This window comes from Tympanuchus pallidicinctus, unplaced genomic scaffold (genome assembly GCF_026119805.1).
Source record: "Tympanuchus pallidicinctus isolate F22 unplaced genomic scaffold, pur_lepc_1.0 scaffold3, whole genome shotgun sequence".
NCBI classification, from domain to species: domain Eukaryota; kingdom Metazoa; phylum Chordata; class Aves; order Galliformes; family Phasianidae; genus Tympanuchus; species Tympanuchus pallidicinctus.
The window spans coordinates 58,893,989-58,919,430 of record NW_026294747.1 but is presented as its reverse complement, the minus strand read 5'-3'; the positions used below and the strand labels follow the sequence as shown (position 1 = coordinate 58,919,430).

General features: G+C 43.3%; 1 protein-coding gene across 6 annotated transcripts in view; it reads left to right on the top strand.

Moving 5' to 3' along the window:
- The window catches only part of SMARCD3 (SWI/SNF related, matrix associated, actin dependent regulator of chromatin, subfamily d, member 3), an 86,213-nt gene that overhangs the window by 39,421 nt on the left and 21,350 nt on the right, over positions 1-25,442 (top strand). For 4 of the 6 annotated variants that reach the window (XM_052696625.1, XM_052696624.1, XM_052696622.1 and 1 more), the window contains 7 exons: positions 2,872-2,914; positions 12,810-12,932; positions 17,839-17,961; positions 19,513-19,608; positions 20,112-20,213; positions 21,750-21,911; positions 22,741-22,838. In XM_052696625.1, the coding sequence (XP_052552585.1) occupies positions 2,872-2,914; positions 12,810-12,932; positions 17,839-17,961; positions 19,513-19,608; positions 20,112-20,213; positions 21,750-21,911; positions 22,741-22,838 (747 nt within the window). The remainder of the gene's footprint in view (positions 1-2,871; positions 2,915-12,809; positions 12,933-17,838; positions 17,962-19,512; positions 19,609-20,111; positions 20,214-21,749; positions 21,912-22,740; positions 22,839-25,442) is intronic. The other 2 variants (XM_052696626.1, XM_052696623.1) reach the window with 1 other exon arrangement.

Genomic DNA, 25,442 nt, shown 5'->3' with positions numbered 1-25,442 from the left:
TTAATAAAGTCTGTTTCTGCTGATGAAATGCTTTCAGCTTGTGGGTATATCAGGCTATAGAGCTGGCCATCACATTTAGCCCATGAAGTTAACGATCAATTCGTTTCTAATATAATGCAATTATTGTGTAATTTGTTATCTGTTCTCTACGTTTCTGTAATTTCTAACTGGCTAACAAATTGGTTTGTAAACAAGAGACAAGTGGAAGAGATTTTTTTGTTGGTAATGTCAATACTTGATATGTTCACTCAGATGAGTGGTCATAAAACTTGCAATTTGCAGGCATTGCTGCGTTTAGGGATAGAGGTACCCATGGGAATTTTCTACAATCTGAGAAGTTTGTTGTTTGTTTTTAAGGAGCTTTCTTTCAATTATATGCATGCTTTGTACAGTGCTGATTACATTCTGTCTTAAATCATATTTTTCCAGTTTCTTTCTGCAACTGATTAGACCTTATCATACTTGTGTTCTGAGGCGAGAGCCAGCTCCTGATAGGGTGCAATCACCCAGGTTTGACTGCCTTTTGCAAGATTCCTGTGGGCAAATATAGGATCATACAGTGTTCAAGTGGGGTCATCGTACCCAGCTTTATGTAAAACATGATTTCCTAAGATCAGTGCTTCGGGAGCCCTGCTCTATCTACTGTATGGCCTTGGGTCGGCAAGCCAGACTTGAGAATGCTTATGTCTTGGATGCATCTGGAAAGGACGCAAGTCCTGAGAGAATTAATATATTAAGGTTCAACAAGATTAAATATAGAAGGAATGTGTGTGGGTGCAGCATGAGATGCATGTGCGTCATGAAGGCCTTGCCCATGCACAGCAAAAATGTGCATTCCATGGCACCTCCCAGGAGATCCTCCAGGAAGCTGCACACGAGAACCCGTAGCCCTCAGACAGATGGGGTGGAGACAGCCTGAAAATGCAGCGGGATGATGAAGTCAAACTCCAGTCGCTAACCAGTTTCCAGGGATAATTGAAGAAGAATAGTTTGTTTCCTGAAAGTCAATGCCATAAATCACAGAAGGAAGCCGTTCCTCCCTCCCCGTTCTTAAGTTCAGTTTTTAATTTCTAGCAATTATCACCACTGTTGTGAGCCCAGTTTACACCAATGCATGTTAGGTTCTCAGGGAAGTTTCTGTTCCTTTGCTGTGCTGTCACTCCAGGCAGTGTCTTCAGTGTTTTCCCCTGGTTCATTCCCACCTCCCTGTCATTTCCCATTCCCTGAAAAACTTCCCCAGTTTTTCAGGCAGACTTTTCTGGAAAACGTTGGGTCCCATTCTGGGATTAACCGAGCCCCATGTTTCATGGCAATAAAGGGCCAAGAAAGTGTAATTTTCCTTTCTTGCCAGGTTTGAAGGTCAGAAAGCAGGTAAATCTCTTTTTTTGTAACAGAGCCATGGAAAAGTTTTTAGAGCCAAGTTGTTGGGGTTTTGTCACGTTTGTTTTTGCTATTTAGCTGGAAGCCTTTGGGGTTGCTGTGGGTGCATGTTGCACTTCTCTCTAGAGGATGGAGTTTGCTCCAGAATCTGCAAAGAGTTTCAGTGCAGTTTCAATTTTTGTCATTTGCAGGAGGTGCTGGAGATTTAAACCCCATGTTTAATGCTCCGGTCCCATTATTTCTGCACTTTTAAAAAAAGGATTTTGTTCATCTGTGAAATTGTGTGTGACTGCGTGCGTAAATTTTCTGCCCAATGTAGTTTTCACCTCCAAGAACAAAGAGTTCCTCAGGCTTCTGTGCAGACGGGGAGGACTCTGGTATTTCAGGCCAGGCTTATTATTAGCAAAGGTGAGAAGGGAGTTGGCCACACCGGTGTGTGCAGAAGCAGCTTTGATGTGGACGAGGCTGACGACAGAATTCCCAGACGAAAGCTGTGTGGAAGGGCGTCCCGTGACGTAGCAGATGGGCAGCAGGCGGCCGTCTTTACCTCATTGGTCTGTGTCACACATGGAGTGATTAACCTTCTGCTTAAGATAAAGGCTTCACAGCTTATGGAGGTGAAGAGTAAGGCTTGAATTTCTTCTCGGCCTTGCTAGAGAAAGTGAGGTGACAGTTTGATGGGAGCAAAAGCTTTTCAGAATCTGAAGGCTTCAAAATACAATGTATTTGGCAGTCTTCCCAGCAGTACCATTTCTGAGGCATATATAGATTTGGCTGTATGCGTGCGAACACAGGAGTGTGTTTAAAAGCATGCAGCCATAAATGTGCTTGTGTTTGGGCACGGGCGCAGCATGCATACGCACTACGGCACACGTTTATCTTCTCGCATTGACATTCGTAACATGAATGATGAACAAGCATGAAAACATAAACTGACAGCGTTGAAAGTCATTCATTTCAGTGAAACGAGTGTATTTATGTAAGGGTGCATAAATAGGTGTGTTTTCGTACACAAATGAACATCGCCACTCAGTTTGGGACATAAATGAATGCATGCTCAGATCCGTTTGAACAAGATCACATTCAGCTTACAGGCACTCACCTCTTCCTCGTGTGTGGACGTAGATATGTTCGTGCACACTTCCACACACGTGCTGTCCTTCGACATGCTCTTTCTGCATCCATGGATGGCATGTGCACACGTACTTGCATACACTGCTGCTCTGCACCGTAGAAGATGCTGTGATCAAAGAACTTGCGTACTTCTTTCCAAGATGCATAACAGACAGCCTTGATTTGTTCTTAGCTAACTACCTCCCCAGTCTGCTGAGAGAAGGGGTCCTAGGTCCCGGGCATGGGTGAGACCCTTTTGCTGATGCATGCACAGCTGTGCACCAGCATGTGGAGATGTCAGGATAATTTAGCAGGTGGCCTCGTTACTCCTAGATCTGTCACCATGGTAACGTGTTTTTTTCTTTAAAAAATGTACAGTGCCAAGAGGAGGAAGATGGCTGACAAAATTCTCCCTCAGAGGGTGAGTCGCTTTCATTTCCTATTCCCTTCACAATCAGTTCAGCATCTCAGCGTAATTAGAGGGATTTTATAAAATACTTTCACTTTTTGTTTAAAAATCTAATTAAAAAGTAAGTAGGCAGTGGGTGAAAGTCTGGAGAGCCAGGCTGGGGCTGGGGCTGGGGGCTGGGAGCGTGGGGTGCAGCCTGGCCTGTGTCATCCCCTTGTGCTGGGCTAGCTGTGCCAGCACTGCCACTTGCTGGATGGACGGTGCTGCTGGACTGTGAAGTACATGACTTGATGCTGGGGCCCTTCGAGGCTTAAAGATGTTTTTGATCAATTTTTAAGGCTGGTTCAGAGTGCAGCTGTGCTTGTAGGAGGTGGACTTGTTCTTAGTTCCCCCTGGCCCAGAACACCTGACAGCTCCTAATTTTTGCAGTTGCATCTTAGAATCTATATAAACAGCAGAGTTCAACAGGCCTGTGTTATTCGGTTATTAATTCTCTTATCTCTGCAGATATGTCTATCTTTTAGTTGCTGAATATGCTTGATCCTCAATGCTTAATCTTCCACTTCCTTTTTAAACACAAGGATTTCTCTTTCATTATTCCCAGGCTTCTCTGTTTCTGTCCCCTACTTAGTACAGTTCTCCTAAAACCTGGATGGTCCCAAAGGACAAGACCCTCAAGTCTTCAAAGCGCACACACTCATCATAAGGTAGTCCTGGTTTCTTTGGCTTCTGCTGATCTTTCTGGGCTCAGAATTCTTTTCAGAGGTGTGTAGCTCTCTTCTTCAAGTCTGCCTTTCAACTGCTGGCGTAAACCCAAACTGTACAGCAACCTCCAGATTCTCTTCTCTGACATTCCAACGGTGCCCAGTTACAACCAGTTGAAGAAACGAGTCCTTTTTGGTACACCTAATAGCAAATGTTCACTTCCTGTCACTCTGTGGCAGTACAGGCTTCATGAGTTAGCCATTCATTTTCTCATGCTGCTGTCTTGAAAGGAGAAGGCTGCCACGAAGTCCAGAGCTTTGGACTACTTGCAGTCTCCATGGTGTGTTAAAGCCTCATTCCTTCTTAGGGTCTGTACTTTCTTAGACTGAAAGCCACATTTCTTGTCTGTCTCACAGTTGTTTTTCAGAGACAATCATCCTTTATGGATGGCATTTTAAACATATGAATACTTAAAAGCTTAAAAAAAAACAACTTAAAAGAGGTAGCCAAACTTCTCTGGCAATAGAAGACTTACCACCTCTTTATCAAGTCTGTGATAAGTTTTAATGGATGGAGCCTACCCTTCATATAAGTGAAAAAGCTGCACCAGTGCTTGCACCATTCAGAACCACGCTGTCACCAAATCTTTCTCGCTTTCATTACCTTTGTTACAGCCAGCCAGTCATTTTAACTGATGCAGTAAGAAGACAACACAAATTGCTAGAGTCCTGTCAGTAATGGAGTTCTTGTCAGTGCAGCTGAAGCGATGGTATCAGTGGTACGATTTTGTGTCTGGACTGAAGTACTTCTTTAGGCACAGTCAGGTGTATCAGAACCTCCTGATGCTCACCATTCAGGAGACAGCGAAATGCTGTGTAAATCAGCGTCCTGTCACGTGGAAGATTTGCACTGTGGATAAGGAATGAAATGAAACAGGGTAAAAGTTCCAACTTCCCAAATCTACTTCTGGAGTGATTTTCAGTCGGCATTTTTTGCTGCCGGCATTCTGCAGACTCTTTCCTGGGAACTGGGAACTGTCCTATTAAACACATTTTCCTGCTGAGAACTCTTATGTAATAGAGAGGGGGGTTTGTCCTCGGGGTCAGTTGCTGGGCGGGCCAGGCAGCTGCATGGCTGAGCAGCTGCGGGACTTCAGGTCCTGTACCAAGGCTGTGCCTGCTGCTGGCTGCCTGGGGCCACTTTTCTGCTGCAGTGCAGCTGTTTGACATGAGCTTAATTTCATGTAGGTATCACTGTACAAGAACAGTGCAGCCTACCAAACCGCTGCACACAGGAAGGTATGGGGGAATGTAGGGAACTTCCTGTCACATCCAGTCTTGTTCACTCTGTCATAGAAGCCATCGCACGCAATTACTGCCTCAGGATTAATTAGCTTCCTTAGTTCTGAGGTATTTCAGATTTGGCAGCTTCTCCTCCACACTTTTTTTTGGTTGTTGTTAGGCTTAGCTAGGGCAGTGCTTTCAGTTTTCCAAATACAAATGGCTCCCTGTGTTTCTAATCCTCGCAGTCCTTCATTATGTCTATTCTGGGCTAAATTCACATCTTCTAAACTTCTTTTAATTTAATTCTTGGGAAACCAGAACTGTACATATTGTATCACCAATACCTGAAAAGCACAGAGGCATTTTTATGTCCACTGGAAAGAGCAAGTGATGCCCGTTAGAATTAGATTTTCTTTTTTTACAGCCTTTCCACATGATGTAGCATATAGTCATTCTATGATTGACTAATACAAGTATTTCTATTTTTGCAAGTGATGAATTCCCATGTTAGAGCAGGAATTATTGGTATAGACTTTAAGGAGCATGATCCTGTGCTTTGTAATGTTATATTTCATCCCACTTCTACTGCACATTTCTAAGCTTCCTTACATCCTTTATCATTAAGTTTTGTTTTGTTAGTATACTTCTTCTTTTTTTTTTTTTTAAATGCTAGAGCTATTAATACAATTACCTGAATAAAATCGTTCTCAACACCAGTCCATGGAATACATTCTGCTTATTTTTTTTTTCCATGCCACTTCTTTACCACATCATTTTTGTTCTAATGCCCACCTTTTCAGTCTTAGTATCTCTTCCCTTTATGACTGCATGTTAAATGCTTTACTTCAATGAAGTAGACTGGATCTGCTGAGTACCTTTTGTCTAAAATGCAATTTTAATGAACAGAAAGAGACTTCATGAAGTGTAGGCTGACATACTGTAATATAACAAGGTTTAGAGGTTTTTTTCGTGCATTCAACGTTGATTACAGTTCCGTGCCGCAGCAAATGTCACATCATGTGGATCCTTTCTTTTTCCTCAGGTCATTAACACCCTCATTCATTCCCAGAGCAGTTCGTAGGCATCTTCATTCACAGAGCCGTGTGCAGGTATCACCAGCTGTCGTGGCCTTTGTGACCTGAGTCTATAAGGCGCTTCAGTTTTGAGCTCCGGCCACAAGCTGCCCTTTGGGAAAGGAGCGCACATCCCACGGCTCTTCCGTCTTCGGCCACGTCTGCTCATTTCTTCTGGTCACTGTCTGTCTTTTCCTTAGTTGGGAGTCATTACGTACTTCTCCAGACACTGTCACTGTGATTCACTGTTCTGTTCTTCAGCTTTTATGCCTACTCACTCTGATGCAACAAGCTCCACTGAAAATTCTTCTGTCTCCACAGCTGTGCATCTCTTTTCCCTATTTAGCTTGCTGAGTGGAGTGCAACTTTAGAACAGGAAACTCTGCTTCCCTCATCTCTCTGCTCACTGTTAGTTACTGTCTTTCTCAGTGCCTTCCAGATTCTTCAGAGAACTCCTTGTCTAGCTGTGTTGATGGGTTTTGATGCAGCTGTCCTTTTTAATCCTCTCTTCTTCATTCTCCTTTATAAACAGTCAACTCCTGCTGCTGTTCACTGACCACTGCAAGGGATTCCTCTGCTCTGCTCTCATACTGTGATAGCTGTCCTGTTGTTTTGTGGTTACTGCATGACTGTTGTCCCCTTTTTCTCCACCTGTGCCAGGATGAAGTGAGACGTCTGGATCTGCTATTTGTTCATAAGGAAGAAATGGCAATCTTAGCAGTAGCAAAGATGAAATAATGAAGTGGAATTGGATCTGTGACCAAGAGATGGTAGTGGATGGATTTCATTTATCTTGGCTTTTGCAAATTTTTCACTTTTCCCCATTATATTCTCATATTCAAGTTGATACATTCTGGTGTTAGGTGGACAACCATACAAGTTAAAATACAGTTGGATGATTGTTCTTAGAGAATAATGTCCAATGGGTCACGCAACCCATTCTGGAAGACAGGGATAAGCCAAGTGTCACAGGGATCTGTCTTAGCAGCTGTTCTGTTCAGCACCTTTGTCACTGACCTGGAGGAGGCAGTTGATGTGCGTGCTGTATTATGCTGGGCTGTGTCAGCCTGAGCGATGCCATCCTGTCAAGGAAAGAGGCTATTCCCTGCTATGCCATACTTGTGAGACTGCACCTCAACTTCTGAGCACAGGCCAGAAAGAAACTGGAGTGAAGCCCACAGTGGGCCACGTGGGCCAGGGTGGAGCACATGTCTACCAAGAGAAGCTGCGAGATCTGGCTCCCACCTCCATCGTTCTTTTTTGTTTTTGTTTTTGTTTTGGCATTAGATACCATTCAGGAATTCCCTGATTAACTCTGCTCATCTTTTGCCAGGCCTTCTCAACTGTGCACACTGGTCTGGATTGTTCCCCTGTGCTTTGAAAAGACTGTCCTTGAAGGTCAGCCCACCTCCCTTGAGCTCCTTTGGCCTTTGGGGATCCCTGTCATCTCATGAAATCCTTCTCAGCAAATACGTGAATATGCCAAAAGCTGCTCTTCTGAGGTCCTGATCTTGCTCTCTTTCAGAGCATCCCAAACTCCACCATCTCATTCTTTTTCTGCAGCCGGGGCTGCCTTTAATCTTCGTATCCACAACCAGTTCTTCCTTCCTTGTTTGTAATCGGTTCAGCAAAGCACATCATCACCTGCGTTAAGAAGTTGTCATCAATCCAACCCAGAAACCTCCTTAGTGCTTATGCCTCGTGCTGTCCGTAGGCAGATGTCACGGTGCTTAAAGTCCTCCATAAGTATGAGGGTCTGCTGCAGTGGAGCATTTTAAAGATGTTTCACAGGCTCTGTCTTCTCCTCGATCAGCTGGTTTGTAGGAGATGCATCCCACAGCATCAGCTCACCTTCTAGCTGAGGCCTTTGTGTAGTGTGCAGCCGGTTCTCGTTGCCTTCCAAGACATCACATGCCAGTCATAGAAGCTCTCCCATGATGTTTTGGTTATCCAAGAAATAGTAGTGCTGCAACTGGATTTGTACTGGATTCGAGCACTGCTGACTTTGGATTCCATCTGCTTGTTTCACAAGCTGTGTGTATTTGTTGACAAGCACACGCACACTGTGCTGCCTTTACAAGGAAGTTGTGAGCCTTCCTCATTATGCTGGTCCTGCTCACTGTCCTCATCACCACAATTCTTTTTAGCTCTATTTGGCAGCCGTCAATATAAAATAAGTCCATGGGCATGAAGGATGAAAGCGCAGAGATTAATAATGTGTTCTTATTATTTTAAAATTTTTGAAATATTTGAATTTTCACAATAGAAAGAAAAAGATCCTCAGCCCCTAGAAAAACCCTGCCTTACTCATGTTAGTGCTAATTTGTTCCAGTTATCCATGTAATTATAAGAGAGGATTTAGCATACATGCTTCAGACTATCAGATGATGAGTTCCTGCTGCTAGGTAATTTTTGTAGCTTCTTGAAATAGAAAAAGACCAGAGTAGATAATTCAGATCTTGAAGTACTCTTCGCACGTTCATACTTAAAACTCTCGTACAAGAGAGAAAGCTTGCACAAAAAGCTATGAGCTTTTCAGTTAGGGGAAAATGCAAGAAGAAAATCTGTAGGTTGTGCAGATCCTTACCACAGATACACCAAGATAACTGAGCTTCAGCTACCTATGAAGAAAACAGAAAGATGAATTATGTACTGCCGGTCGCAGTTCAAAAGTATCTTTCTCTTTTTAAGCAATTACGTTAGAGAAACAAATCGAATTATTCTTTGTGATGTGCTGCTCCTGGGGCTTACCTTCGATTATTCTCTCATTCTTGAGGTAAAATTGGACAGGGTACGGGCTTGGATCATCACCGTGCTTCCACCAAAATATTCCAGTGCTAGAGTGAAAAAGACCATAAGAGCGGTCAAAACTGAGCCGAGTGACCCTTAGTTTTAGCTCAGCACCCTGCCTTCCCTGCGCACTGCAGGAGAGGCACAGCACAGGTGTGAGGGCACTGCGGAACCGCGGCCTGAACCCCTGATGGACCACGTGAGGCCGGCGCTGGGGCCCTGGGGCACAGCGAAGGCGATTCACTGCTGCAGGAGGGCTGGAGCCCGGCTGCCCCCCTCCCAGGCCCATTTAAGAGCTGACTGCAGGGGAGGAAGGATCTCTGCTGGAGATCCCCTCTGCTGGGTTCTGCAGTGAGCCCAGGATATGGGTAAGCTTTGTATCTGCTTTGTATCTGTTCTCTTTTTGTTATTGTAATCTGCTTTGTCAAGCTCTCTTGTTTGTTTCTTGATTGTAGCATTTTTATTTTCATTGATCATACAACAGGAGAGTACATGTAATTCTTCTCCCAAACAATTTTTTAACCTGCTGCCACTTGCATTCAGGGAATTACATGCAGTATTATCTTTGTTAGCTAATTTTGGAGTGTGTGCTTTCTTAAACGACGGTCATAGATGGAATAGGAAATGACTTTTCCCTTTCACATGGTAAGAGATGTAAAAATGTGGAATAGAAATACTTACTGATGACTGTTGTTTCCATGCACATATTAGCAATTCCATTATGTCCTGTCTGTAGTAGTTTGAGACCCAGCACGAGGAGCCGTACGGCAGCTGTAGCGCGTGCTTGAGCTGCAGGGCTGTGTGGGCGCTCCCTGCTTCATCCTGTGCCTGGAGTTCAGGAACTGACTGTGCTGTGACTCACAGGTAGAAGCCTGAAACCGTGTCCAGAGTTTTTTAAACAACACAGTACAGCATGACTCCTTTGCTCTGTGTTGAAGGAAGCTGAGGAAGCCTTTGCTCTCTGTGGGACAAGATAGTGGCATGGGGGTATTTTCTCATATGTCAAGGTTTATATTCGCTGTGGGGAGGAAATATTGCCTTGTCTTTATCCTGCAAGCTGTCTGCCAACTCTTTGATGCTTTCAGAGCGATGCTTGCTCTTTGTGCTTTGCTCCTAAAAATATTCCTGTTCTTTTATTATTTGATGGTTGGACTGGGTGATCCTGTGGGCCTTTCCCAACCTTGGTGGTTCTATGGTTCTATGATTATTCAGTTGATAGTAAGACTGAGTAGAATACGGGCAGCTAAAAACGTAGTGATTCATCTAAAGCTGAATAGAATTTTATGGAGTAAAAGCAAAGCATTTCTTTGGCTCCGTGGTTTCTGCTTTTCAAAAGAATTGATCTTGCTGCAAATAGTGCAGGTGTTCTAGCATCTCAGAAGGAGCGAACAAATAAATAATATTGAACGAGACATTCATTTGATAGTCTTCATCAGTGTAAATACAGTATGGAGTGATTGTTCATCCTGGAAATGAAAGGGATGAGAGCAAACTATTAACCTCTGAAAAATGTATGAGCAACATGGAGAAGGTGCTTAGGGAGATCCTGTCCACTGCTGCTCCAACCTTACAAGAAGATGACTTCAAATGAGACAAACAGATGGCAGGTTCCAAGCGAATGAAATGGATCAGTTTGCAGACTGTCCCTAGTTGTTCTGAAACACCATACCTTCAGCTATTGTAGCTGATAAAGGGCATCAACTTTCAAATGCTGTCAGGGATTCAGTGCTGGGAGAGACTGATACCTGGGATGACTCGGTGCAGTAGTGCTGATGTCCTTGCAACACATAGTTAACATGTGTATGCACAAGATATGACCATAAAACAGGATGATTTTACTGGGAACCTGTGAGGCTCCCTAATACCAACAGGCGAGTGAACAGATGCCAGTTATGGCCAGCGCTGTGAGTCGTCTCCCCACTACTTGAAGGTTTGATGCCAGCATGTCAACATCATGGATCAGTTGTCGTTAGTAGCCCTTCATATGAAAGAAAAATGACTGATCTTGATCCAGAAGAAGCCTGGAGTTTTGTCTTGTGAAGTGAAATAGTTTTGTACACAGTATGCATGAAGTTGTACCCACACTTGGGAAGCTCTCTTGCCTTGGCACGTTTTTCTTTGCCAGGTATTTCTCACATACATGCTTGTGTCTTAAATGAAATTCAGACTGCAGACTTCTCATCTTAAAGCAAAACAGGAATACCAATTTGCTCTTAATTCTTATAGAACAGATAACTTTAACAGTAGAATATTTTAATTACGTAGCTGAAAGCTGGAGTATTATAAAAATTGACATGGCAGTCCAGTAGAGTATTTTTATACTTAATTAGAGTTTCCTTTTTTTGTGGTTTGCTTGCTTAAGTTATTCCTAATTAAGAACTGACCTTTTCTTGCAAGGGTATGTGTGTCTACTTTGAGACTCAGATCTTAAGTATTTGCTCATTACACACGAATGAATCGCGGAATGGTTCGGGTTAGAAGGGACCTTGGAGGTCATCAGGTCCAACTCCTTCCCCTGTTCAAGCAGGAGCTCTGAGAACAGCTTACCCAGAGCCATGTCAGCATAGCTTCTGAACACCTCAGAGAAGGAGAAGCATCTCCACAGTATCTATGAGAAACCTGTGGCCAGTGCTTGGTTACTCTTACTGTAAAGTGTTTGCTGGTGTTCAGTGAGAATCCTGTATTCCAGGTTGTGCCGATTGCCTCTCGTCCTGTTGCTGGGTACCCTACTGAGAAAAGCCTGTCTCCATCCTCTTTGCACCCTTCCTTCAGGTTTTTACAGACATTGATGAAACCCCCCTGATCTTTCTCTTCTCCAGACTGAATAGTCCCAGTTCTCTCAACCTCTCCTTGCAGGGTGCTCCTGTCACTTTGTCACCTTTGTGGTTCTTCACTGGACTCTCTGCAGGATGACCAGGTGTCTCTTGTACTGAGTAGGAGACTTCTGTCTCTTTCTTCCTCCTAACCTACTTCTATCACATTCTCTGCTAACCTTTCTGGAATAAGGTGAATAAAAAGGGATTTTCTTCTTACAGTGAATATGGCTTAGCTAATATATTAAATACCAGAAAAATTTAGCAAGAACTTAAGTTGACTCTGCATCTCTGGTCATATCAAAACTTAAACATTTAGGTCAGTTTCATGTTAGCCGAGAAGATATGGTAACAGTGGTGCCTTCCTAAATCGCAATTTTGACTGATTGTGGGATCCCAGAACTGTGGGAATTGGAAGGGATCTGCCAGTCCAGCTCCCCTACTAAAGCAGGTTCCCTGCAGCCAGGTGGACTCAGAATATCTCCAGTGAAGGAGACTCTCCCACCTCTCTGGGCAGCTTTTTCCAGTGCTATTTAACACTCAAAGTAAAACAGCTTTTCCTCGTGCTCCTGTGGAACTTCCCGTGTTCCAGTTTGTACTCGCTGCCTCTTGTCCTGTTGCTGGGCACCACCGAAAAGAGCCTGGCCTCATCATCTGGACTACTGGCCTTTAAATATTTAATATTTAATATTAAAAATTCTGCAGTGCAGAAAATCTGTTCAAACTAGTGGCACTTGGTCGTAGGGAGTCCACCTCACTTGTCTCTCCCCCCCCCAGCTCTTCTCCTCTCCAGGCTGAGCAGTTCTAGCTCTCTTTCCTCATAATGGAGATGCTCCGTGCCCCGCTAAGCGGTGCTTGAATATTACTTGCTTTTATTAAAACAACACAAATACCTGATCTTCTATTTTCAGTGTAGAGAGAACCTTCTTAGCTTAAGCAGGACAAATTTGAAGTACTGTGCATTTCCAAGAGCTGTGGCTCCTTGGCTACTTGTAGCTAAGGCTCACATGAAAAATTCATCAGTGGCTCCAGCCTTGTGGCTCCAAAGTTCATCAGCTCTAATTCCACGTTCCCGCTTTTTGGTCGTGCTTGTGCTCTGCCGCTGCAACCTGCCCCGCTAGAGACTTACCATCACTGGGCTGACAGCTTCTGAGCTCATCGTCCGGTGGCTGAGAGAGCATTGCTGCTCTGGGCACGGCGCGTTCCTGCTTCCAACGCTTGGTGTTCCTTCCTTCCTTCTCAGATCCGGGAGCTGGTTCCTGAGTCCCAGGCCTACATGGATCTGTTGGCTTTTGAACGCAAACTGGACCAGACCATTATGCGGAAGCGCGTGGATATTCAGGAAGCGCTGAAGAGGCCAATGAAGGTATGTCAGAAAAAGGCCTGGACTGATGTAAGGGGGGGAACGATGTGGTGCAGTGAACTTTCCATAAAGGCCCTGTTAACAGAGGCAGTTTGATATGAATCGCACGGAGCTCCTAAGAATAAGCAGCTGGGAAGCAATGTGTATGGAAAAATGGTGGAGCACATTTTGCGGGTATTACAGCTATAACTTCTGAAAGTCTTTAATAAATGGAATATAGCTTATGAAAAGAAATTGTTTGAAAAACTTTGTATTAGAATGACTAGAAAGAGGAACGGAAGAGTTTGGAGTGGTATAATGAGGAAATACTTGGCGTTCCGTGTTAGTTTTCAGTCAGAATCTAAAACAGTGGAATGACAAAACATACAATGGGGAGAATTACTCACGGAAAAATGCTAAAGATCTTGCAGAAATACATGCATTTAAAATGCATATATTTAAAATTTAATATGCCTATAAAAGCATGATTCATGTAAGAAAAGGATAAGTGAATTTTTTTAGGATTTCTACCAGATCAAGTTAGCACTTCCCCATCATTTTTTCCCACTGAAATGATACTTTTGTCAGTTTTCCAATGCTGTTTCACTGAATCACAGAAAACATTGGGTTAAGGTGGAACAGTGGAATGCATCTAGTTCAACTTCCTTCTCAAGGCCCCACTGAGGTCTGAAGATCTTGAAGCGTGGAAGCTTCACCGCCTCTTTAGAGCCACAGACTTAGAGCTTAACGTTGGCTTTGGGATTTTCTCCCTGTTGGAAGACTGGTTATTTTGGAGAAGGTTTTGAGGGAGGTGGTTCAAACGCTGTTGAATGGAGGCGGTGCATAGAGTGCACGGAGCCTGTCTGTGTTTCCTTCATCTGCTGTGAAGAGCTGCGCTGTTGAAACGGGTGACATCTGTGGTGTCGCTCAGAAGCAAGGCGGCCGCGATTCTCCCTGAGGCTGCTTGGGGCGCAGGGTGGAGGCATGAGCCGCCTGCCAGCTCGCTTCACCACCGTCAGCAGCCCCTCCCAGCAGCCAATTCTTCCAGCCCTGCAGCTGTTTACAACAAGTTCGCAGCACTTGTGCGAAGCTGCAGTTCCTCAGACTAAGTAATTCACTCCCAGGTTCTCCATTTTTACGTTCAGAAAGAGCCTGCGTGTCTGAATACAGTCAGAGTCTAACTGCCTCTCCCTGGTTTTGTAGATTTGGATTATTTCCCTGTTTTCAAGTTGTGAGATGATTGAGGAATTGTTATCAGATTGTTGGCAGAAAGGAACTTGCAGTGTTCATGAAATGCTGATGTTTCTATGCTGTTCAGCATTCTTTCTGGCAAATTTTTCTTGGTTGTTTTAGTTGTTTCTGCTCCCAGTGACTTGTGTCCACAGCACTTCATATCTGAGCTTTGCCAGTCGATCATTCTAAGGAACTTAGATTGTTCTTTCTGCTGGGCTCTACATCTGGAGCATCCAAGAGAGACTCTTAGGGGACAAATGCTTTGCCGAGATTTTTGTATCGTACTCTGCCTGCTGCCATTGAGCTCTTTGAATCAAGCCTGCACTCATTTAAATCAACAAATGCTGCAGGTGTCATTTACCCCAGTTTGAGCAAAGTTTTTAATTGATTCCTGATGGGAAGCTAAGGAGAAAGAGGTAGGGATTGCAAAATAATAGTAATAAAAATTATGATGGAGAGCAGTGACAGCTCTAATACTTGTTAGCTGTTCGGCGTTCCCATCTGTACCTTGAGACTCTGGTGCACGGGCAGAATCTATCTGATGTCATTGTCTTGTGCCTTGTGTGTGCAAATACAGAGGGGAATTTGGAAGGGCTTCACCAGGGTGTCTGTGAGAGGTTCTGATGGGATATACCCCATCCCTGTCAGAAAAGCTGCACCTGGGTGAGTAACTGGCCGAAGCAGGGAATATCGAGAATAACGGCGTTCCACTGGAATGGTACTTGTTGGTCTGCCTTAAAGCCAGCTTATTTAATCTGTAAAATTTGGGACCAAGATTTGCAGTGTCTTCACGGCTGTCTTCAATGTCAGAATTTGGGAGGCTACTTCTGAAATTTGGAGGTGAAATTTGCTGATGACTCTAATTTGGGAGATATTGTCATGCTGAAGAAAACGTTCCGGAAGGCGTGTTGTGCACGAAGGAGTTCTGCTATGAAATAGTTGTCAATTGATTTCAAACATCGTTAAAAGCAAGGTTAATTATTTTGATAATAAAAATCTTGTACTTAATGTGATGTGGACTAAGTGGGGGAAAAAAGCTGTCGGTGCTCCATCCATGGAGGCGTCCAAGGCTGTGGATGGACTTTGGGCAGCCTGAGCTGGTGGGCCTGCAGGAGGGGTTGTGATCTTTAAGGTCCCTTCCAACCCGAGTCCTTCTGTGATTCTGTGGGAAGGTGACCAAGTAATGGTTAGGTTTGAAGTTAGAAAGAGGTTGTAGAGAAGCAAAATTTCTGTAAGTCAAGGAGGAGTAACAAAGACCTTGTTTATTAAATTGTGTTCATGAGTTTCTGTATGGCACTACGTGGTACAGGCACATGAGATGTGGACTTCTGTGTTGCTACCAGCTCAGAGATCCCATGGCTCAGTGTGGTACTCCATTGAGAAGTACTGATGCTTTTGAAAAGATATCTTAAATCTCTGCATGGGAAGTGTCTGTGCAGGCCATTTGCAGAAATGTTGTAGGCGAAACGGAATCTATGACAGCTTCAATTTAAACAAACAATGTACTGAGTTTTTCTTTTTAGGAATCTTCTTATCTTTAGTTGAGACATTTGTGACTTCTTCAATTAAAATAAAAAGCCAAATAGCTTACAGCTTCCCTAGTGTGAGGAGATCAGTCTGGGCAGAGGTATGTCCTGTGGTTGGTAGGCGATCATGGATTGGGAGTGTCGACTTACAGTTGCGTTTGTCTTACTGTCCTTATCCTTCACATGTACGTGGATCTTGCAGTCCCTTGACCTTTGAGGTCACCTCAGCAGGCTGTGGATGGAGCTGCGTCCTTCTGAGCATTCGGGGGTTTGGTCCTAGCAGGCCCAGTTGCTTTTCTTTCTGGGAATTCTTACGCGTTGTTATTGAAAGGACTGCGTTGGCAGTGGGGCCACACCAGTGGGTTCCTGATTGGCTTCTCAGCAGAATAATTACATGCTATCTGAAATTGTGCCAGCAGCCTTACCATGCTATACTGCTTGTAAGTAGTTAGGGCTGAATTGAGCCACTGGGTAAAAGGCTTATGATTTTCAACATGAGCAGGCAAAATGTGCTTGCAGTGCACTGTACCTCTGGCAGATCTGACTGTATTCTGCAGGTCAGGTCTAGAGTTGCTGATTGTGACAACTGTGATGGCTGACACCTGATGGCAGTGAACTCCATAAAGTGCTTTTAAGGATTGAGGCCCAGCTGCAGAAAGGGAGACTGGTATTTGCTATTGTCCTAAGGGTTGCTTGGCTTGGTAGATCTGTTATAGGGAGGGCAGGGGTGTGAAGGGAGAGATTGTGTCATCTGGAATGCGGGTTGGTGGGGCAGGAAGGATGGGAGACTGCCTCAATAAGAAGGAAGTCTGAAGCACGAGCAGAAATTTGGAGACTTGAGAGAGAAAGCAATGGCACAAACACAGCTGGATCTTAGAGATATTTTTTTTAAAAAAAAAAAAAAAAAGGAGAATTGTGTGTCTCGCTGAGAAATGAACCTACAGAGTTTTCTACAGCCAGAAGTTACTGAGAGTTGCTGGACTAAGGGTAAGCCTAAAGAAATGAAGCATCACCAAGGACAATTTAGCAGAGAAAACAGCTTACAAACACTTCAGGTCTTTTAAAAAAAGTTATATTTAAACTCCAACAAATGTGAGTTTTCTTTCGTTGTGCTCTCTTATTCTGCTTCTGATGAAGAATTTTCTGAAGATTTAAAGCCCCTTTTGTACTGGAATCCTGCTGCAGTTGCTCTGTTTCCATTGGTACTTATGAGTCAGGAGCAAGGATATTTCTGTGTGTTTCATGGGTGATAATCGCTGCCTTAATAGTGCTATAACTTCTTGGTACCTTTTGGATCAATCTCTAAAGACAGCCTGTTTTGCTTATCAGTTTGGATAAAGTCTTCCTCTAGCAGAGATTAAAGGCTCAGCTTTCACCATACTCAGATGTCAGTAATACCTGCAGCTTTAAAGACAGTCATTGCTTAGGATTTTTATTAATTGTTTTAATTTCTGATGTCAGTGTATCAGAAGAGGGCTGACTTGTAGTGGTTACTGCGAGGAGAAAGGCAATGCACTGTGTAGTATTAAGGACAGTAAATCAGAGAGCGGTGTAGGAGAAACACGTGATATGCAGACTGGCTTTGACTGGGCAGGGAAAGTACAGGGACCAGCAGGAGGCCATTCCTGAAATGTAAACTGCATCTGGTTTGTGTGTGAATTGCAAGAGAAAGACATATCTTAAGGGTTTAGCAAAGGGAAACAGGAAAGTATGAAGGAGAGATCTCGTGTATTTCACAGTGGAATTAGTCATTGTTATTAACTCAGTTTTAGGTGGACTGTACAAGGAAGCTGGAAACTGAAAGCTAGGAGGAAGACAGACATCTAAAATATTCAGATGTGAACAAGATCACCTCTTACAAAATATTCTTAGTGATGATGTGTCAGATTCTGGAGGAAACAGACACAGTTCCTACTTGTATATGGGCAAATATGAGGAGAGAAGAAGTTGCCAGGGTAAAAAGAAGAATGGGGATAATGCCATTGGAAATCAAAAGGAGAATGAAACTGAAACATCACTAGAGACCAGAGGTACAGGATCTGCAGCCTCCTGTCTTCCTCTGCTTACAACGTATTCATATACATGCAAATTCTCTAGTGAAGGTCTTTCCTGTGGCTGCCGTGAGACCTGGACTTAACCTAGATATATCCTTCTCTCCTTTTGTGCAACAGCAAAAGCGGAAGCTGAGACTTTATATCTCCAACACATTTAATCCTGCAAAATCTGACGCTGACGACTCCGACGGCAGCATCGCATCGTGGGAGCTTCGAGTGGAGGGGAAGCTCCTGGATGACGTATGGCTTACTTGTTCTTCAGGGGGGGCAGCAAACAGAGGTTGTCCTGTAGGGTGATGGGCTTCACTGGGAACATTCAGTCAGTCGAGGTATCACTAAATGGCAGCATTGGCTTATTGCTGCTGGGAAAGCAGTATGTCCAGCAACGGGGAGGGATACACCATAAAGGCAGTGTTGTGGAGGGCAGCAGGAAACAGAGCAGCCTTAAGGACAGAACAGGTAGGAGGATATAGAAAGAGTGCTGCCTCAAAGATATGACAGGATCCAGGCCATGAGAGGGGTGACAAGTCAGACCTGCAGCAGGCCACTGCATCTTATGAGGAGTAGGACAGCGAGGAGAAGAGCATTTTTCACCTGAGGTGAGCACTGAGTCAGCCAGAGGAGCACAGGTGAAGGCAATGCAGCTGTGCTGCCGGAAGGGGGGGAGCCAGGCTGCATCCCTCCCAGACACATTTAAGAGCTGGCTGCCAGTGGGGAAGGATCTCTGCTGGAGATCTGCTCTGCTGGAGTTTTCTAAGTGAGCCCAGGATACGGGTAAGCTTTCTATCTATTCTCTTTTTGTTATCGTAATCTGCTTTGCCTGATTCTCTTGTTTATTTTGTAATTATAACATCTTAATATTCACTGATTATAGAATGATTTAATAACAAAAGAAGAAAACTTTGTTATTGGAAAAAAATTTGCCCATTTTTATTGTGGCATCTCAGTTACTGGCAAATTTTAAATCGAAGGAGGGTGTAACTTCCAGTAAATAAGAATAAAGTCATTGAAACCTCAGCTGGGGTGCTCCAGTATCTAAAGGGGATTCTAAGAAGGAAGGGGAAAGACTCTTTAGCAAGGTCTGCTGTGATAGTGCAAGGGGAAATGGTGTCAAACTAAAGGAGGGGAGGTTAAGACTGGATATTAGGAAGAAGTTGTTTGCAGTAGGGGTGGTGAGGCACTGGCACGGGCTGCACAGAGGGGAAGTGGGTGCCCCATCCCTGGAGATGTTTGAGGTTAGGCTGGATGGGTCTCTGAGCACCTGGTGGAGCTGTAGGTGACTCTGTTCACAGCAGGAAAGTTGAACCTGATGGCCTTCAGAGGTCCCTTCCAACTCAAGTGATTCTATGATTGAAAGAAGCACTGTGGAGTGTATTGCCCAGAAAGTGAGATAGACCTCCCAGCTTTTTAATTAGACAATATGAACTGCAGAGCAAACAGCAAATACTACTAATTAGATGAAGAGGCAAAATGTAAAAGGAGACACTTAGCGTATGACTGATCTGTAAGACTTGCTGCTATTTGAGAATTTAGACAAAGAATTTGGCACTTATGGAAAAAAAAATACAAACTTAAAAGGGATGCAGTGACCTTGTTCACGTCAAGGAAGACTTTTCCCTTGCTGTACTGTTCTACCACTGCTGGATTTTTGCACGTTTCTCTGCATTTGTCAGAGGGGAAACTCGATTAGACCGGGCACAATTGTGATCTGTATGAGAAGAGAGCCTAAGAAAGCACGTAACACAGGCTACTGCATGCAGTCTGAAACATTTGTTTCTTCTCGCTGTACAGCTCAGCAAACAGAAACGGAAGTTTTCATCTTTTTTTAAGAGTTTAGTCATTGAACTGGACAAAGATCTCTACGGACCTGACAACCATCTTGTGGAGGTAGGAAGTTCATGCACCTCTGCATTCATACTCTGTACTAACACAGACAAACAGCTACGTGCCCGTTACCTACCTTAAGTTACATCGAGTTTATTATCTCATGGTGTTTTCAGAAGCTTCAAAATATCGTTCTTTTTTGGAGTGCTTACTAACAGAATCTACGTAGTTTGAAATCACAGGTGTAGTGGTGATGTGGTTTGCCTCTAAGAATTCATGTAATGAAAAACAAGTGTGCACGCTTCTCCTGACAAGTGAAGCATAGTAGCATCCAAACAGGTTGTACGCTGAAACAGCCTTGTGAGGGCAGAGCAAGAAACAATGTGGGGTTTTTGGTTTGGTTTTTAATCGCAAGATTTCCAGGGCTTTACTGCTTGTCTTATTTTTGCTTGGAGCGCTGTGCAAGGTGCTCCATTGATGGGCACACAGAATTTTCTGCATCAGTGGGGAAAAAAAGGCTGACCGCGTTAATTGGCTTGATTGATTGATTGATTTGTTTTTGGCAGTGGCACAGAACTCCCACAACTCAGGAGACTGATGGCTTCCAGGTGAAAAGACCTGGTGATGTCAGTGTGCGGTGCACGCTACTCCTCATGTTGGATTACCAGGTCAGTGTGTGCTTTTGTCATGGAGAATGCACTGCTGGGGCATGCTGCAACAGAGTAAATTCATCCCATCACGTTCATCAAGAAATAATTAATGTGGACTCGGAATGTCATGTTGACCAAAGAGATTATAGGTATACTGAACTGCCAGATTAGGGAAAATATTAAGAGAGCTCATCAAATGAGTTTCTATTATCATCTGGCAGAAAACTCATCTTGGCATGATGATGATTACTATCACCTGCAGAAAGAATGTATGTTGCCTCTTCAGACTTCTTGCTAAATACTGAGGTAAGATGCACGTGAAGAGGAGGTTTCCTGTATGCTGTGTTTCAAAGGAATGGCTCTTGCTGGAGGTACCTGAGCAGCAGAGCAGACTGTGCAGCTTTCTGAGGTTATTACATTTGTGTTACGCTGTCATTCTAATCCGGCATAAAACATTGCCCTGAGTGGGACAGACCTGTCAGTGCACTGTTTCAGCATTCCTGGTTCCTCTCTTTTATTAGTAATACCTTCTATACTGGAAATGTCTGTACTGAACACAGACATAAGATAAGAGATCTTCACTTCAGAGCTAGCAAAGCTTACTTCCAAATAAGTTTCCTGATTCCAGTCACAGGAAACAAAAAACAAAAAGGAAAAAAAAAAAAGTTAGGATAGTCTTTAGTCTTCCTAGAATAGACAGTTTTATTAATTTTAGAGAATGCATGACCTAACTGAGGTGCTGATATAGCTGCTATCCTGACTGTTAGGAAAATATATTTAGAGTTTGTTATCATCACCATTAGTACAAATTTATGCTTTTAAGCATGTTTTCTTACCCGGAGTTTTGTCTTGTTATAAATCTGACTTTGGGTGACCTGAAAGCCAACAATGCAGAAAAATGTGGCAAATGTTAAACATGAGCATGAGTGCACTTGTGAAGAGGCACCAGACGCCAGGGTACCTAAAGAATGTATATTGTTGGAAATGTAAAGCAGGGCAATTGAGGAGTTGTGTCACAGAAGTCAGGAGAAATAGATTCCACTGACAAGTTGTAACCAGGTGCAGTTTCTGATATGCAGCGGAACTTTGGAAGCATGTCTGAAAAAAGAGTTCCAATGGAGTTTGTTGATGGGAGGCAGCTGATTGATTATTAGGAATAGCAGAAGTGTCATCTTGAATTCATGCTCTCAATTTGTTGGCTAATCTCCATTAGTTCTGAGGCAGGATCATTCTTTTTTGTCTTCTGGTCCCTAAAGCCAAACTGCATAAAAAGAGAAACTTCTGACTGTGCAGCTGGTTGTCTGCAGCACGTGATGCAGGTAGCTGGTTTGCACAGCACATGTATGGTGTCCCTCTTCCTTTTCAAGCACTAGGCATCGTCGTTCCATGGAGGCGGTGCACATCTGAGCAAGTTCTGTTCATGCTGCTTCCACCACTGAAAGGGGCAATCCACGTGTGGAACAAAGTCCTCAGAAAACTAAAGCTGAAGCTCTGTCTGGGCAGGTGCCTGTTATTCTCTCTGTTACCATCTCCCTCCTTTTCGCTGTGTTGCAGCCTCCGCAGTTCAAACTGGACCCACGGCTGGCCCGTTTGCTGGGGATACACACGCAGACCCGATCAGCTATCATCCAGGCTCTGTGGCAGTACATCAAAACAAATAAGCTGCAAGATTCCCATGATAAGGAATACATTAACTGTGACAAGTACTTCCAGCAGGTAATTCCTTTCTAGACACGGTGTCTCTTTCAAGGTGCTCTGTAGTATCCATCTGCAGACTTTTGATGGAACAAAATTTCTGAATTTTTTGCTTAATAATTTGCAGTCTTCAGTACTGAATGGTTTTCAACAGACACTGACATACAACTCATAATAGAAGTAAGCACCTCCTCCATTTGCCAGTGTTGTCAGGAATCTGATGGTTTATGACCTGCACAAAAGCCTTTCCAGAAAGAAAAGCTCTTTTTCACGGTCCTGATTTATAGTTGTTTGGTTTTTTTCTTAGCATAAGATGGTATCTCAGTGACATGATAAAGTCTGCTGCTTCTGAATACCAACTCATATGTAGAGTCTTTTCCATCCCTTCTTTTCTCCTTCTAAGAAAGGCAGAAGACATGAAAGACATGGTTAGAAAAGCCATCTTTTTCCTAAACGTGCTTCAAATCTTAAGATGCTCTCAGTGGTCTGCATGCTGTTTTCAGAGTAGCACACTAAGACTTTCTGTCTTTCACAACAACCTCTAGAATTAACCACGAGGGATGCTTGGAGGGATTCCACGCTTTCTGTAAATAAGGCTACATCAGTTTAGTAAAAGTGATGATATATGAGCTATCATTACCTTACCTGGCTTTGTTTTTCCATAGCTTCCAGGATACCTCGCTTATTTTGAAAGCTCTTAAAGGGAGGGTTTGTGAGCAAAGTGTAATAGCTGGTATTTGGCCAGGGGACAGAATTACAGCTTACAGAATCCCCTTACCTTTGAACCAATGGTTTACTTTCTTAACTGCAGATTGGATTCTGGAGGGTAACAGACTTCATTGTATTCCAGATTTTTGACTGCCCACGGCTAAAGTTTTCTGAAATCCCTCAGAGACTGACTAACTTGCTGCTGCCACCAGATCCTATCGTAATAAACCATATCATCAGGTAAGCTTGGCCGTCAGCTCAGCACTGTCAGGTGCAAAGTGCATGAATGCAGAAGCAGCTACTGTCGCATGGACCAGAATCCAGGTTTTCTGGCATCCTGGTCAGAGCCTTGGACTTCATGTGTTTGTTCTCTTTGATGTTCTGGTCTTTGTAATTCGGAATTATTTCAGCGGAGTGGCACCATTTCTATAGAAGAGTGCAAAACTTCTCACTCTTCTTATCCATACTAAAATAATATTGAGAGTTGATTGGATTTCCTTCCTAATGGGAGAAGAACAAGTTTGAATCCACTGAGGGGGGGGGGGGGTAAGGGAGTTAAAATATCACAGATATTCATTCTAACCACCCGATTATGTCAGATATGCAACAGTATAATGCCTTCAGATACAGTGGCCAGTCTGCATGCTTGGTTGGGGTTGGATCAGCTGGTTTGGGTGCTAGTCCTCCTTGAAGAAGGCAGGCTATTCAAGGATCCTCTAAAGAGTTAATCTAAAGAATGACAAGATTCAGTGAAGGTTATTGCAGCCAAAGCAGTGAACTTCCTGGAATCCTTGCCAAAACAGGCATATTTTTGGCATGGTTAATATACAGCTTTACTTATATGTAGGGCACATCCAGCACATTCCATACTTAAGTGACAACTTGGGAGGAGAGGAGAGATTGAGAACTGCAAACTTGCTGTTGGCTACTTCAGTCTCTTCTAAGTTCCTTTGTAGTCTTGGTCAAAACTCAGAGTATTTAAATGTTACCATTAACTGAGGTTAGGAAGTTAATTTCCTACGGAATATTGACAACAAATATTCCTGAATATGCTTAAAAATGATTTTTTGTTTCAACTCTGTAATATATGTGATAAGAAATTTTAAAGTTACAAAGGCTGTAAAAATAAAACTTGTTTTTCAATTAATTTGACTATATAAAACAGTCTAAAAGTGGCTTTTGACCACTGTATGAGTTGATAACTGTGTATGTACTGTCACTGAAGATGATTTTGACCTTTTGATGGAGCAAAAAGAAAAAGCTGAGGTCCTCACAGGCACGTAGTCATTATCTAGGGAAAAATATGGCAAGGAACTAACTGACAGTATTTTTTGGCAAAGAAGTCCCGGGGGCAAGATAACTTCTTTCAGCTGGAAGCTGAAGAGGAGGATGCTGTGTGCAGTAGTGTTCTCTGACATACTCTGTGCACCACACAGAACTGGACAGTATTGTGCTATAGTGAGATCAGGCTGTGGATGGGGGAAGCGTTAATTCGCCTAGAAGAGGAGATACGATGTTTGTTCGAGGGGTGATGAAATGCTGGTAGTCTCAGCAAAAGGAAAAATATCTGGAAGTTTGGCACTGAATGTAATGGCAGTAAGTAGATTTCGACTGCTGAAATTGCAGAATGACGTGGAAGCCAACACTGGTCATCTGAGACTTCCCCACCACCACCTCAAAGCTGGGTCGGATGGCATCGCATTTCTGCTGGCCTTGTCCAGCTTGGCTTTGAACAGACTCGCAGACCCTTTCTCCTGCTCACTGAGTTAAATTCCTAACAGTGAGTGCAGTCAACCACTGGAACAGCAGTCAGCCGCTGCCAGGGATCTTTAAGTGCTGGTGATTTTAAATATATGTGCTCTGCAGATTTATCTCTAGGCCTGTCTTGTACAGGAAGGTCACCTAGATTAGTTATTCATTTTAGATTTTTAGGATGCACACAGATGAAAACACGAGCTATTCTAATCTCATTTAGCATTTTAGAACTAGTGTTCAGATACAAACCACCCCTGCTTTGTGAGAAAGAAAGCAACAAAAAAATGAAGTGAGAATGAAGTGGAAATTAAATAGAAATGAACAGAAATGTTATAATCTGCAAAAATGCTTTTTATATGGTACGTCTCCTGAAAGAGGATGCCACGAAAAAGAGTGGATAATAGTTTCTGAACTATGCAAAACTGAATGCATCAGATTTAAAACTCACAGAAGTCTTCTTATGTGAGCCTAAGCTGGAGCTATTCTTTATTGCTCTCATATCTGAAATTACAGGTAGCATTTTCCATTTCTGCAAAGAAGCAAGCCACCTCTTAACATTACACAAATGTTCTACAAAATGTAGTTCTTCAATATTCTTGTATTGTGAACCTGTTTGATGTTTATTTATCCCTTTTAATTACAGTCATGAGTTATAAAAACTTAAAAAGTTCCATCCATCGAGTCAGTTCCCCAGGTCTCTTCTTCAGGGCTGGACAAACCCAGCTCTGGCAGCTTCTCTGGGCAGGCACGTTCTGCAGCCCCCCATCATCCTTGAGGCTCCCTGTGAGCCTTAACTCCAGAATGTCACGTCGTTGTGCCCAGAGATTCAGATGCACCAACATCAGTCCTGGATACTGGAAGCCAAATTATACTAACTATAAAAGAGGATGAAGTTAATAGGTGTGTGATAAATGTGATATATTTGGGAAAAATCAGTATAGCTTCTGTAGTAGGAAGGCATGAGTGGCTGTGTTTTTTGAAGAATCTATCAGGCATCAAGATAAAGGTGATTTGCTTTATATGAAAATTAAGAAATTAGAATAGTTCAATTGGAGAGACCTAGAAAGATAATTTAATTCAACTGCCTGA